This window comes from Dryobates pubescens, chromosome 42 (assembly GCF_014839835.1).
Source record: "Dryobates pubescens isolate bDryPub1 chromosome 42, bDryPub1.pri, whole genome shotgun sequence".
Lineage (NCBI taxonomy): Eukaryota > Metazoa > Chordata > Aves > Piciformes > Picidae > Dryobates > Dryobates pubescens.
In genome coordinates this window covers 1,264,748-1,278,121 of record NC_071653.1, presented here as the reverse complement: position 1 = coordinate 1,278,121, position 13,374 = coordinate 1,264,748, and the positions used below count along the sequence as shown (strand labels likewise).

The window sequence follows — 13,374 nt, the reverse complement described above, 5'->3', positions numbered from 1 at the left end:
CCCATCGCTCAGGGTGCACCAGCGGCCGCCCCAAACCGCCGCGCCCTTGCCCAGCCCCGTGGGTCCCCTGCCTGACCCAGGGGAAAGCCACCGAGAAGCCAGCGGACCCCCTGCTCAGCTGCCTGGCAGGTGGCTTGGAGCAGCCGCTCGGCAGCGCTGCTCCGGGAGTGCCTGGCGTGCAGCTCCCCCTCATATACGGAGAGGAAGGGCTGTCCCTTCTCCAAGCACACACCCAGCCAATGTGCACCTAGCGGCAAGTCGCAGAAATCACGCGATGACACAGGCGGAGACAGCGAGAAACAGCGACCCCTTGGAGAGAGCCGCGGTCTCCGAGGACAGCACGTCTACTCGCTGCCGCAAGGAGAGCACGTCTACCTCCCTCGGGAAGGAGAGCACGTCTACCTCCTCGGGAAGGAGAGCAGGTCTACCTCCCGCCACACGGCACTGCGCACCAACACTCTACGCCCCCCCCCCCCCGCCCCTCTCCTGAGGCCACGTCTACCCAGCAGGGGGCAGAAAAAACAAATAAAATGTCAGGAGCCAAGCCCCTCCGTCACGCGACGAGGGGCCACCTGCTCCCACCCCCTTGGGAAGCCTTACCCCACCCAGCGGCTACGCGCCCTCTGAGTGGGAGGCGGCGGGGCCCCCCAAAAGGCCCCACTGGGGAAGGTGTGCCCTGCCCTGGCCGGCAGCGGCACGGGGGACCGGCGGCGCGCCCTCTCGCGCCGGCCCGCGCCCCCCCCGCCCTGGGAGAGGGGTAGGGTGCCGGAGGCAGCAGAAGCGGCGGGCACGGAGAGGGGCCACGCGCCCCCTCTCTCCCTCGCCCCTGCTTCCTTCACGTGCAGGGGGCCTCGTGCTGCCGAGAGGGCGCCATGCGCCCCTCTCCTGCGCGGACGCACGCCCAGAGGAAAGACGCAGACTGTGGCCCAGGGCTGGGCGGCCCCAGGCACCGACCAAGAAGGAGACCAACACATGGATGGGAGGTGGCCCCGGGGCCAGGCGACTCTGAGTGACCCCGCCAGGCAACAGATGGACGACTTTGCCACCGCATGTGGCCGCCGGTGACAAAAGCTTGTGTCGAGGGATGATTCTCAATAGATCGCAGCGAGGGAGCTGCTCTGCTACGTACGAAACGCACTCGGGCAGAGACGGGGCAGGGAGGGGAGGAGGCGGCGGGAAGCGGTTGTTTCCAGGGATGTTACACGGGGGCCAACCAGTCCCGGGACCAGCTGGACCTGCCGCCGCCACCCGCCCCCCTCCACCCCCCCATCGGCGCCCCGGGAACCCGACATTTTTTGCTGCCCACGCCTTTTTTGCCCCCCGCCTGACTGCGCAGCCCCTGGGTGCAGCCCCGGGCCCTCCCCCGGGGCGGGGCAGGAGGGACAGGTAGCCGGGGGGTCTGCGAGCGCGTGCTACCAGGCCCGAGGTGGCTCCCAGCGGTGGCAGCGGCAGCAAGTGACGGCAGGGGGTGGGGGGCAGCGGCTAACGACAGCGGGGGGGGGGGCGGCATGCAGTAGGGCTGGGGGGGGTTTGGGAATGAGGACGGTGGGGGGATTAGCGGGCAGGTGGGCAGGCAGCCGATACAAGCGGCAAGCCGGGACAAAGGCGAGGGCGCCGTTAGGGCACACGCTCGGGAGCCAGGAGTGAGGGCCGGAGGCGCGGACTGCAACCTCCCCTCTCCAGGCCACAGCGTGGAGAGCAGCAAGTGTTTGGGGGCAAGGGACGGGGGACGAGGGACGGGAGGGGCAGCGGCGGGAGGCTAGCTGGGGCACGGGGCACGGGCATGGCCGCCGTAACCGCAGCGCCTCGGTCACAGGGGTTGGAGAGCAGCCGGGCAGCCCGGGAGGGAACCGGCAGCCTGGGTGGCGATCCAGAGGAGCTAATCCCCCCAAGGCCCTCATCCCCACCCCCACCCCCAGCCCTACCGCATGCCGCCCCCCCCCCGCTCTCGTTAGCCGCTGCCCCCCACCTCCCGCCGTCACTTGCTGCCGTTGCCGCCGCCGCCGGGAGCCGCCTCAGGCCTGGTTGCACGCGCTCGCAGACCCCCCGGCTACCCGTACCTCCTGCCCAGCCCCGGGGGAGGGCCCGGGGCGGCACCCAGGGGCAGCGCAGGCAGGCGGGGGGGCAAAAAAGGCGCGGGCGGCAAAAAATGGCGGGGCCCCGGGGCGCCAACGCGAGGGGGAGGGGGGCAGGCGGCGGCGGGTCCAGCCGGTCCCGGGACCGGTTGGCCCCCGTGTAACATCCCCGGAAACAACTGTTTCCCGCCGCCTCCTCCCCTCCCCGCCCCGTCTCTGCCCAAGTGCGCCTCGACAACAGAATCCGTGCGACCCACACCGAAGGACCAAAACCGGCAGGAATCTAAACGCGGAACAAAAATCCAATGTTGTTGTTGTTGGGGGGGGGGGGGAGGGGTCCTCGCCCCACAACACGCACACCCTAACCCCTCGATACCCCTCCCCCCAACGCCCCCAACCCCCATCCGCGAACCAGGCGCCGGGTCCAGCCCGTCCCGTGGCTGGGACAGGTTGGCCCCCCGCAACCTGCTCTGAAGCATCCACTTCCCGCCGCGGGTCGCCCGCCCCGCCGCACGTGCAGCTGCCGGTTCCCGCTGCCTCCCCACCCCGCCCCGGGACCAACCACGCGCCGGGGCCAGCTGGTCCCGGGACCGGGAACCGGCCACCTGGGCCAGCCGGAGCCGCGCCCCCTCCTCTGCCGCTTTCCTCTGCTGAACCCCACTCCCCTCCCCGCCACTGGCCCTCGCCCACCTGCCTGCCTGCTTGCCCACCGCCTGCGCACGGGGTGCCAGATCCTGACACTCACTCCCTCACCTGCTCTCTCACACACCCGCCCCCTCCCCCCCCCCGCTTCCGGGGCCGGGAACCTGCCACCGGGGCCAGCCCCTGCCAGAGCCACGCCCCCTCCTCCGCGCTTCCAGCTGCCCACCACCCCCCACCCCCAGCCCACTCACACCGGCCCCGGGGCCGGGGCCAGCAAACTGCCGCCGGGGCCGGCTGCTGCCAAGGCCGGGCGAGCGAAGGGGCAGACAGCATCCTCCCAGGTGCAGGAAAGGGCCAGAGGCGCTCAGAGCCAGACCGAGCCCCTAGGGAGGCATCGACCAGCTGCTTTGCGGGCCTTGGAGCCGCAGCGGGGCGGGGCGGAGGCCTCTCCCCGCTGCGTTGCAGGGGTCCCAGAGCCACCCCAGCCCAGCCTGGAGGATCTGTTGCACCTCTTTGGAGGCCACCCAGCCACTCCAGGCCGGCCCAGAGGCCTTTCCCCACCGCTCTGGGGCACTCAGAGCCAGCCTAGGCCCTGCCAGAAGCCTTCCTCGCACCCTTTGCAAGCTGCCCGGCCAATCCAGGCCCGCCCAGAGGCCTTTTCCCACCGTGCTGGGGGGCTCAGAGCCAGCCTAGGCCCTGCCAGAAGCCTTCCTCGCACACTTTGCAGCCTGCCCAGCCACTCCAGGCCCACCCAGAGGCCGCCCCTGACCGGTTTGCAGGCTTCAGAGCCAGCCCAGGCCCCGCTGGCAGCCTCCCCCATCTGCTTTCCAAGGCCTCCCATCAACTCCAGGCCGGCCTGGAGGCCTCTCTGGCCTCCTTCGCGGGCCCTCAATGCCACACTAGGCCTTTCTGGAGCACCTCTACGAGCGCTTGTGTGGCCTCTGATCCCCCCTAGGCCATCCTGCACCCAGCTCCTGCCAGGGCCAGGGACCGGCCTTCCAGGCCGGCCGCTCCTGGGACCGGGAAGCTCCCGGCAGACGGGACCGGGGGCGGCTTGGACTTGCCACCCCCCTCCCCCCCCCGCTCTCTCCCCTCCACCCCCCGGCACCGCGGAACATTCGCTGCAACAAGCCGCTCGCCGCTGCCGCCTGGCACGGCCCCGCTCGCCGCGCTCCGGCTCGCATCGCTCTCCCTGCCCAGTCACTGGTCGCCGGGCCCGGCTGGTCCCAGGGGAGGGACAGGTGCTGCCGGCACCCCGCGCCGGCTTCCAGGTGCTGCCCGGCCCGGAGCAGGTCGCCCCCAGGGTGCCGAAGCGGCTGCCGTCTGTGTCCGAGCCCCTGCCCCCCGCCTCCGCTGCCGCTTCTCGCTGGCCCGTCCGCCGCAGCCGGCGAACGGGGCGCCGACTCCACACGGTCCCGGGCCCAGGAAGCTGTCGGGGGTACCGGCTTCTGCCCGGGCCCCCGACTCGTGCCCCGGGGCCGGCGGCTGCAGGAGCCGGGACTGGATGTCCCATGCGTAACGTCCACCGAACTGGCTGTCTCTGCCCCCGCGCCCCTCACCGCGCCTCCGTTGCCGCTTCTCGCCGGCCCCCCTGCCACTGCCTGTCCCCGCCGCCGGCGAACGGGGCCGTACGGGCCCGGGAGCCCGAGGCGGCGGGCAGCTCTCGCTGCTGCCGGGGCCGCGGGGCTTCGAGCCGGTCCTTCCGCTGCCGAGACCCCGTGCCGGTCGCCGGCTTCCCGGGGCTTCCCGGGCACGGGCCGGTCGCCCCCCAGGTACAGTTCGCAAAGCGGCTGCCGCCTCTCTCTTTCCCCCCGCCGCCCCACGCCTCCGCTGCCGCTTCTCGCCGGCTCGCCCGCCGCTGCCTCCCCCCTGCGCCGGCGCCCCAGAAGGAGCTTCTCAGGCACAGGAAGAAGAGATCTTTTCCCTTGCCCACTGCTTCCTTGGCTCCCCCAGCAGAGTCATTTCCGGCAGCTCTGCTGTCTGGCGGCTGGGAGGTGCTTTGCTGACTCTCACTCCACAGGCAGTTTGGTCTCCACATGCTCCTCACCTACCTCATCCTCACTGCCTTGCTGAGGCAGTGGCTGGGTAAGTCCTGGCTCTTTCTCACTGCCTCTTTCTTCTTCTGCCAGGAAACTCTGAGCAGCCTCAGCAGGTCCCTGTGAGGAATTTCTCTTCAGTTCCAGCAAAGAACGCTGGGAAAAGTCAGCTCACTCCTGGGGTTCTGCACTCCTTGGCTCAAGAGTCTCCTCTTGCAGAGAGGAGAAGAGAGAAGGGCTATCTCAGACAGCCTCTTCTTTTCTCTCCCCTTTGATCCAGCTTTCTGTTCATGTCTCATTCACCTGCTGCCCTCAGGCTAGATCTCAGCTGTCTCTGCTCTCCCACTTTTCTCCCTTCTCAATGCAAATTTGGAGTTCTGTTCAAAGCTGCAATAGGAACTTGAATGCCTCTTCTGGCCAGCACCTACCTACCATGGTCTCCAGTTCTCTCCTGGGTGACCACACATCAAGACCTCCCTCTTTTTTCCTGTCAGCTGAGCTTTGAATTTAATCAACTACTTAGAAGCCCTGAGAGGTGATAGGGATGAGGAAACAGGATGAATCTTTTTGTTGTAGCTCCACGGGCCTCTCAACTTGCTGATGAGTGCTGGTCCCAGCACATAATGATCAGGCATGAGAGGCTGTTCCCTGATCCTCCAGACAGTCACAAGAGAGGAGAAGCAGGAGCACTGCACAGGTCTCCTCAGGATCAGCTCCCACCCAAAACTACTCTGCACCTGAATGTGCCAAGGCCTCAAGATGCTGTGGCAGGCAAAGGGAGCTTTCTCCACCAGGGTTTTGCATCCACTCCTGGTTTGCTTCCTGAAGCACTTCATTGTGGAGCTAGTGACATTTGCTTTCTTCCAGGCACCATGGGGCAGGTCACTGTCACCCAGCAAGAAGGACAAGTCACAGTGAAGCAGAGAGAAACCTTCCACACCATCTGCACATACCAGTCACCTGACTTTCGAAGCTTGTCCTGGTACCAGCAGCAGAAAGGCCAAGCTCCCCAGCTGCTCTCGTACCAGGCAGCAGCTGGCCCCAAGCACAACGGCCGTCTGACCACGCTGCTGAACACCACGGGGAAATACAGCCTGCTGCAGCTGGAGGAAGTGGAGGTCTCTGACAGTGCCTTGTACCTCTGTGCTGTGGGTGACACCCTGGTGCAGGAGCTTGCTTGGCTGTGCAAGAAGCCAGGGGAGGCAGGGAATGTGTCTGGGCAAGGCTGAGCTTAGAATCAAGGGCCCTCACTTCTTCCTTGGCAGTGCTGCTTTCCCTGAGCAACCATGGATCTTCAGGACAAGGTCCTTGTGGTAGGTTGCGAGAGGGCTTAGCTCTCCCTCCTCCACAGAGTAAGAAACCACAGCTAACTCAGTCGAAGAGCAAAAGCTATATATTTACAAGCATATATGGAAAGCAGGTTATATATAACACAATATATAGAGGTATTTACAATATATACACAGAAATACACAGCAAAGACAAATAACACAACAAAAATCCCTCCCCGAGGGAGGGATCCCCTCCTTGGAACCCCCTCTCTCCCCCCCTACCTCCCTTTTTCCCCAAAAAGGGGTTAGAGAGAGAGAAAGGCAAGTTACTAAGGAAAAGAGTTGTTAGTAAGCTTCAAAAGCCCATGCAGGATTAGTGTTTGCTTATCTGAAGGCCAACTCCAGCAGTTCGCAGAAGAAGCAGGCAGGGAGAACAGGCTGAAACTCCAACTCCCCCAACTCCCAAACCGAACTGAACTGAGGAAAAAAAAATTTCCAACTGCTTCACAATCTAAAGCTGCATTTTTGTTTATCAACCAATGAAATTCGTTTAGAATATTAGAATGTTTTGGTTCTAGTACCAAAAACATTAGCCAGTGTGTTCCAGCAGTGTTTGTTCTTGAAGGCACAGCCTCAAACGACCACAGTCCTCTTCCAGAAGAGGGCAGTGTCTGTGGCTGGAGAGGCAGGAGAAGGTGGTGGAAGAGCCTCAGGTTCCCCTTTTCCACCATGGGTGCTGTGTGAAGTGAGGAATATATTTGCTAAGAGGTGAATGCCCTTGCATTCCAGCCGAGTGCTCAGGGATCGCAGGGGCTCAGTGCTTTTGTGGTTTTGTCTCTTCATAGGATGCTGATTAGGGTGGGTTCCAATCCGTCCAGCACCAGACACATGAACTCTTCTGCTGTAGGTTACTTGCAGGTCAGCAGTCAGATGCACCAGTCACAGGGTTTGTTTACTCTTGCACAGATTCTTTAAGCTTGGTGGTGCTAAGAACTGAGCTGCAGCAGCTGCCTTGCAGCTCTGAGAAAATCCAGTGGGAAAAATTCACTCAGTAGGGACCAAGGGCACAGCTTACCCAAAGGACAACCCTCCTGGGGAGGGTGAGAAGAGCAAAATCCATCAATGTGTCCCCAGGGCCTTGTTGAATTCTCTTCCCCACCTTGGGTTCCAAAAGGGCCAATATTGATACCTCAGTTTTCTGTCAGTTTTCTGTTGTGCAAAGTGTGGGGGTGGGACTGCAGCCATATCATGAAGTGAGCTCTCTGGTTCCACAGACATTTCTTGATGAGTCTTTCAGATTTGATGCCTTCTGCCAGGAAAATCATCTTCTCCTGGAAAAAAAAAATCAGCTCTGCCTGGAAAAGTTTTTGCAGCAGGGAATAGTAACTTCAGGATGAGTGATTTGTAGTGGTGTGGAAGAGTGAGGTAGAGAGCCTGAGCTATGTCCAGAAATCATGGCTCCTACTGTCCCTTGTTCCCCTGTTTCTTACTGTGGATGACCCTCAGGAGCCCTGGTCCATAAGTCAAAGGGCACTGGGCTGTAGGTCTAGACCCATTCGAGAGGGGAGACCTGGTCACTGTCAATAGACCTAATATTGAGTAGCTGATTGAAAGTTTTCAGGAGGCAGCTTGCCTCCAGCTGATGTATCACAGGCAGTTGGTGCCAAGCAGACCCTCTGCAGTGCTAATGGTTGTGGACCCCACCTCCATGACTCCCCCTAGACAAGGTATCCTGGATAACTGAAAGGCTTTACATGGTCCAACTTCTAGACCAATTGAGACCTGTACCTGATGGGCCACGGGAAAGAGGTGAAGGCTCAGGGCAGGGCCAAGAGCCATGACTTGGAGGGAAATTGCCACCTAGTCTGGAGGCACTGATTAGAGCCTGGAAAGAAGCCGAGGGAACCCTGTACCAAAGCCCCAAGAATCTCCTCCTGTTCTGAGGAGAAGCAGGAACTAAAAGCTCCCTTGGCTCCCCCAGAAAAGGCTTGAATTGACTTAGGGACCCCCAGATCTGGAAACTGCCAGCATCATCCTCTGTAAGTGAGCCTAGGGGCAGCAAATGGTGCTTATGGAAGGAGGCTCACAGAAAGAACCTTTCTAGTAGATCCAGGAGCACCTTCGACAAAAAGCAGCTATGAGTGACTGATGCTCAAAGGACCTGACCTTAAAGGACCATGTGTGTGGTGTGTTGGGTTCCAGGTGAAGACACCTTGATGGTAGCACTGATTGTACTTGGGGACATGCAAACAAAGCTTTTGGGATCTGAGAATGCAAAGAACTCAAAAAGGAGGCGGTGGAAATGTGGATCTCCTGCCTTCTCCATTAGCCTACTTCAGGTAGCTCCTCCTCTACCCACCTTTAAAATAGTGAATGTAAAACCCTATCCACTGCCTGTGGGTGCCCAGGAGGGGATAGCATCAGTAACTGCAGAGCTAGGGAAGGGGGGGGAATTATTCCAATGCACTCTCCTAGAACTCTCCTTTGTGGCCAGTACACAACCAAACTAGAAATGGTAGGAAGCATTGGTTGTGGCCTCCTCAATGCCGGCACCAACCCCCTAAAAGCAGTGGTACCTGACATGGCCAAGCTGGTAACAGCTGCCCAAGAACAGTCTCAGATGACCTTACCCACAAGTGATGTGTTTTTTATGCTCCCCTTCAGGAAGCAGACAGGAATCATTTGGCTCTGGCATGGCAGGGAGAGCAGTTTCCCTTCACTTGCCTGCCCCAAGGCATCCCTACACTTGTCCATCCTGCCTTGGCCCAGGCGCTTGCCAAAGTCACCCCAGGGAAAGGGGTCTATCAGTGTATAAAGGAGCTGCTTATTGGTGTCTCCTGGGCACCTCCATAGTGGAAGAGGTCCAGAAAGAATTAGAATAGAATAGAATAGAATAGAATAAACCAGGTTGGAAGAGACCTTCAAGATCATCGCGTCCAACCCATCAACCAATCCAACTCCGCCCAAGCAACTAACCCACAGCACCAAGTACCCCGTCAAGTCTTCTCCTAAAATTAGTGACCTTGGAAGCAGGAATAACTCACCTGAAGTTGTGAGGTGGGCCCCAGGAGATGCAGTGAAGGGTTTGAAGTTGTGCGTTAGTCACCTACCCAGGGCCAAGTCCATTGGGTCACATAATGGGAGGCACTTCAGGGCTGGAGCAGTAGAAGAAAGGAACCTGCTGAATGGGTTTCCTACACTCCCAGTGCCCTCAGGCAAAGGACCTGTAGAATATTCCCTAACAGGCCATTAGAATGAGCCTGAAAGCCCCAGGGCCCAGGATGGGCTCAGCAATTACCCAGTGGCCCCTGGGCAGCAAATGGCTGTCCCCAGATCATTGCCTTTTGCTGTAAATCCCCTACAATTGTGCCCAGAGACAGAGAAAACCAAGACCCAGCCAGGTCCTGCCACTGTGCTGGGAAACTGCTCCTGCTGGTGTTCCCCACTGTGGGACAAGTGCCTTTAACCTTAGAACCTCCCTTCATCTCTGTGCCTGGCTGGCCACTGCCACCCATGGGAAGGAGCACAAAGTTAACAGGTGCTGAATCAGCCTTCTGTTGAAACCAGTTCTCACAGGGCTGAGTCCTCTTTTCTCTTCTCTTGTAGGCAGAGCTCACCACCGAGGAGCCCAGGACCTGCAATCAAGCTGGAAGCAGATGCTCCTTTCAGGCATTTTGGTTGTAGCTATCAGTTTGTTCTCATTGTAGGGTGTCCATGTTAGTGCCACAGCGATGCTTCAGGTGCCCTTTCTCCTCTCCTTGGGGTCACACAGGATCAAGGAGATGAGACCCCAGATGTCTGCTGACAAATGGCACAGGGTTTCATGAGACTTTAGGGGCACCAAGATGAAGGGCTGTGTATGACATTACCTTGGGCTGCTAAAGAGGGAATAAAATTCTTTATGTGTCCTGTAAAACTGTCTTTCATTGTTAATATGACCACTGCCACTCTTGACCGTTTCTGCCCATGACAGGGGTTCTGCTCAAAGTAAAGAGATCCTCATTTGGGGGGAAAACACAATTTGGGGATCAAATCACACAGCCTGGAAAAGCCTCCAAAACTTCCTGAAAACACCACCCTGTGGATGAGGACATGCAAAGCTACTTGACCAGGTATTACAATCTCTGCTCCTACACCAAAGCAGTTTCGAAGCCTGTGCCTTGGCCTGAAGGCAATGCCACAGGAAGGGGTGAAGGAGACAACACAATCTGTCCTGCCTGTCCTTCGGATCCTGCCTTTGATCCCTTGACAAAACCACATTTCTAGGAGACAAATTTTTCCACCCCACAGGAGCCACTATGGTGCATACAACTCCCCTGTGAGACACAAATATCACCTACCAAGGGGAATAGCCTAATGTGGTCCTGGTCCATTCCGTCACTGGGATGGCCTTGAACTGACCCTGCCTTTGGTCCACTGCTCAGAGGGGTGGAGAGTCCTCTTTGCAGCTCTGCTAGAGTGATTGCTTGTGATACTGGCCATGGAGATCCCATCATTCGTAGGAAGCATTAGAACTCTCATCAGAGATCTGTGCACGCATTGGGGTTACCCATCAAAAGGATGAAGATAAACACTGTGATAGTACCAGCTGCCAGATTAACACCTCTGAAACCTGTGGCCTTCCCTGTCCTCGTTATCCCATATCTGGAACATCTTCAAAGGCTCATCCCAGCTTCACCCTTCTGAGTTACACTGACAATTGCAGTTGTAAGCAGCAGTGGCACAGCTCCTTTGGAATCAGCCTGGGGTGCTCAGATGGGAAACTTCATTCTTACCTAACTCTGGAATATGACACAGGAGAAAAATGTGGGAGCAGAATTACTTCTTTATGTCTCAATGCAAGATTTCATTTCAGTGTCCTTCAGAGACAAACACATCTAACGAGGCACACAACCAACCCAGCAAGCCAGGTGTGGACAGCAGGCAAACTCCAGGTACCCAATTACTACAGCCCTGGGCAATTCATCTCCCTCTCAGAAGATATTCAAACCCCACCTGGATGTGTTCCTCTGTGATCTGCTCCAGGTGACCCTGCCCTGGCAGGGGGATTGATCTGGATGATCTTTAGAGGTGCCTTCCAACACCTAACCTTCTGTCACCCTGTGACTCTGCCATTTAGATGTCACCTGGGAAATGACACAGTATGAAACAATTCCAGCCCTGGGCAATTCATCTCTTGGATGTTTGAACTCACAGTTGCCCCACGTTACCCTGCAAAGACACCAAATTGTTCTGCCAAACATGACTTAGGAACTGCATTTGTGAAGCAGTTGGACTGGCTGTGCCCTTGGGGAACTGACTTCACAAGCCCAGCAAGCACCAAAGATGACTCTGCAGAACAGGCTGGCATTAGATATGCTGCTGTTAAAGGAACAGGGGTATATGGGATGTCAAAGCTGCATCAGCACCCACACCACTTCCACCTCTGCTCAAGAAGCCCTTGCCAAAATGAAGGCATTGCCAGCCAGAGAGCTGAGCTGTGCCCAGCCTTGCAAGCAAGACTGGTTTGGCAGAGTGTCCCTGGATTTCTGGGTTGTGTCCATGAGAAAGGCTTTGGGAGTCGTGGGGTGGGGAAGGTGGTCAATGAACTTTGGGTTGACATTGTCGGTTGGATTTCTGGTTCTGGTGAGAGGAACAGCTCCAGTTCAATGTATGATCCATTCCTTTACCATATGCTGCTGCTCCTCTCCTTTCTCCATCTGTCTGCTGCATAAGGATCACCAGGCCAGAAGAAGAAGAAGTTGAGATCTGAAACCTGGCACAAAGCTCTGTTTGAGTCACTGAGTGCAGTCCTGGCCTTGACCTGAAGGCTCTTCCTGAACCACCCTGTTTGTGCCAGGCTGGTGAGCAGCAAGAGGGGACAAGGCCTGTGGAGGTGAGGCCCCTCCTGCAGCTCTGCCCTGTTCTGGCTGAGCACTAAGAGTGGCCATGGCAGCAGGAGCAGTCAGCTGACTCCTGAGAGCCCCTGACCCCCAGATGCATTTTGGGAAACTTCCAAAGCAAGAGAGTTCACATGCCCAGCAAAATCTGCCCAAGGGGAGGACCCCAAGAAACCAGAGACTATAGAAGAGAAAAAGCAAGGCAGACCAGTGGGGTGCCCCACCTCCCTGGAACTCCAGGTTGGAGGCTAGGCTGCACTGGTGGTGATATCTCTGTACCCTTCTTGTTATCTCTGTCTTCTCATCTCCTCCTTTGCTCTAATCTTCTCTGATTGCATTGGGCTAACAGCAGGTTGAAGAACACCTGCTGTAGTGCAGGGCCATTTGTGTTTGTGTTTAAGACAGAGTTCAGTTGGGTTCAAAAGCCACTTGGTGCTGGATTGACCTTGGTTTGTCTGTTGGGGATCTCAGAACCTGGCAGAGCTCTGTCTCTAAGCCCAGGCTTTGAGGCAAGGCTTGTGACAGCACTGGTGCCTGAGCCTGGCTGAAGCTCTAATTGCCAAGTGCCCAGGACAGCTGGATACAGTGTGGCCAGCAAGAGCAGGGAGGTCATTGTGCCCCTGTGCACTGCTCTGGTTAGGCCACACCTTGAGTCCTGTGTCCAGCTATGGGCCCCTCAGTTTAGGAAGGAGGTTGACTTGCTGGAGCGTGTCCAGAGAAGGGCAACAAAGTTGGTGAGGGGTGACCTTATTGCTCCCTCAACTACCTGAAGGGAGGTAGTCAGGCGGATGTTGGTCTCTTCTCCCAGGCAGCCAGCACCAGAACAAGAGGACACAGTCTCAAGCTGTGCCAGGGAAGGATTAGGCTGGAAGTTAGGTCGAAATTGTACACAGAGAGAGTGATTGCCCATTGGAATGGGCTGCCCGGGGACGTGGTGGAGTCACCATCTTTGGAGGTGTTCAGGATGAGAATTGATAGGGGGCTTGGTTGCATGGTTTAGTTGATTAGGTGGTGTTGGATTAGTTGATAGGTTGGACGTGATGATCTTGAAGGTCTCTTCCAACCTGGTCTACTCTACTCTACTCTACTCTACTCTACTCTACTCTACTCTACTCTACTCTACTCTACTCTACTCTACTCTATTCTATAATATATGCATAGCAAGTTGGAGCAGACCAAAAGCTGCGAACCAAAAAGAAGAAGTTGCAGCAAAGCTCCAGAAAAGTTTTGCCCTGGTCTACTCTCACTTGCAGCCATTGTGAGTTCCCCCAGGAATGCCCAGAGGGTGGTGGAAGCATTAGGATCAAGACTGAGCCCAGTGAGTTGAGCTGACTGGGGAACTGGGGGCTTTGCCCTCCCTGTGATGCCCAGGAGCACTTACACTTGTAGGGAGGAAGTTCTGCAGGGTAGAAGTTGTGGGAGAGAGGGGCTGAATCACTTTGCTGTGCCTGAGGCTCCTCAAAAAGCCACT

General features: G+C 58.0%; 1 gene segment (V, D, J or C); it reads left to right on the top strand.

Annotated features, from left to right (window-relative positions):
- Positions 1-4,753: 4,753 nt before the first annotated feature.
- Positions 4,754-5,982, top strand: LOC128899277 (T cell receptor alpha variable 1-1-like). The segment is given in 2 exon segments: positions 4,754-4,802; positions 5,621-5,982. Coding segments are annotated over 2 exon segments (411 nt in total).
- The last annotated feature ends 7,392 nt before the right edge of the window (positions 5,983-13,374 follow it).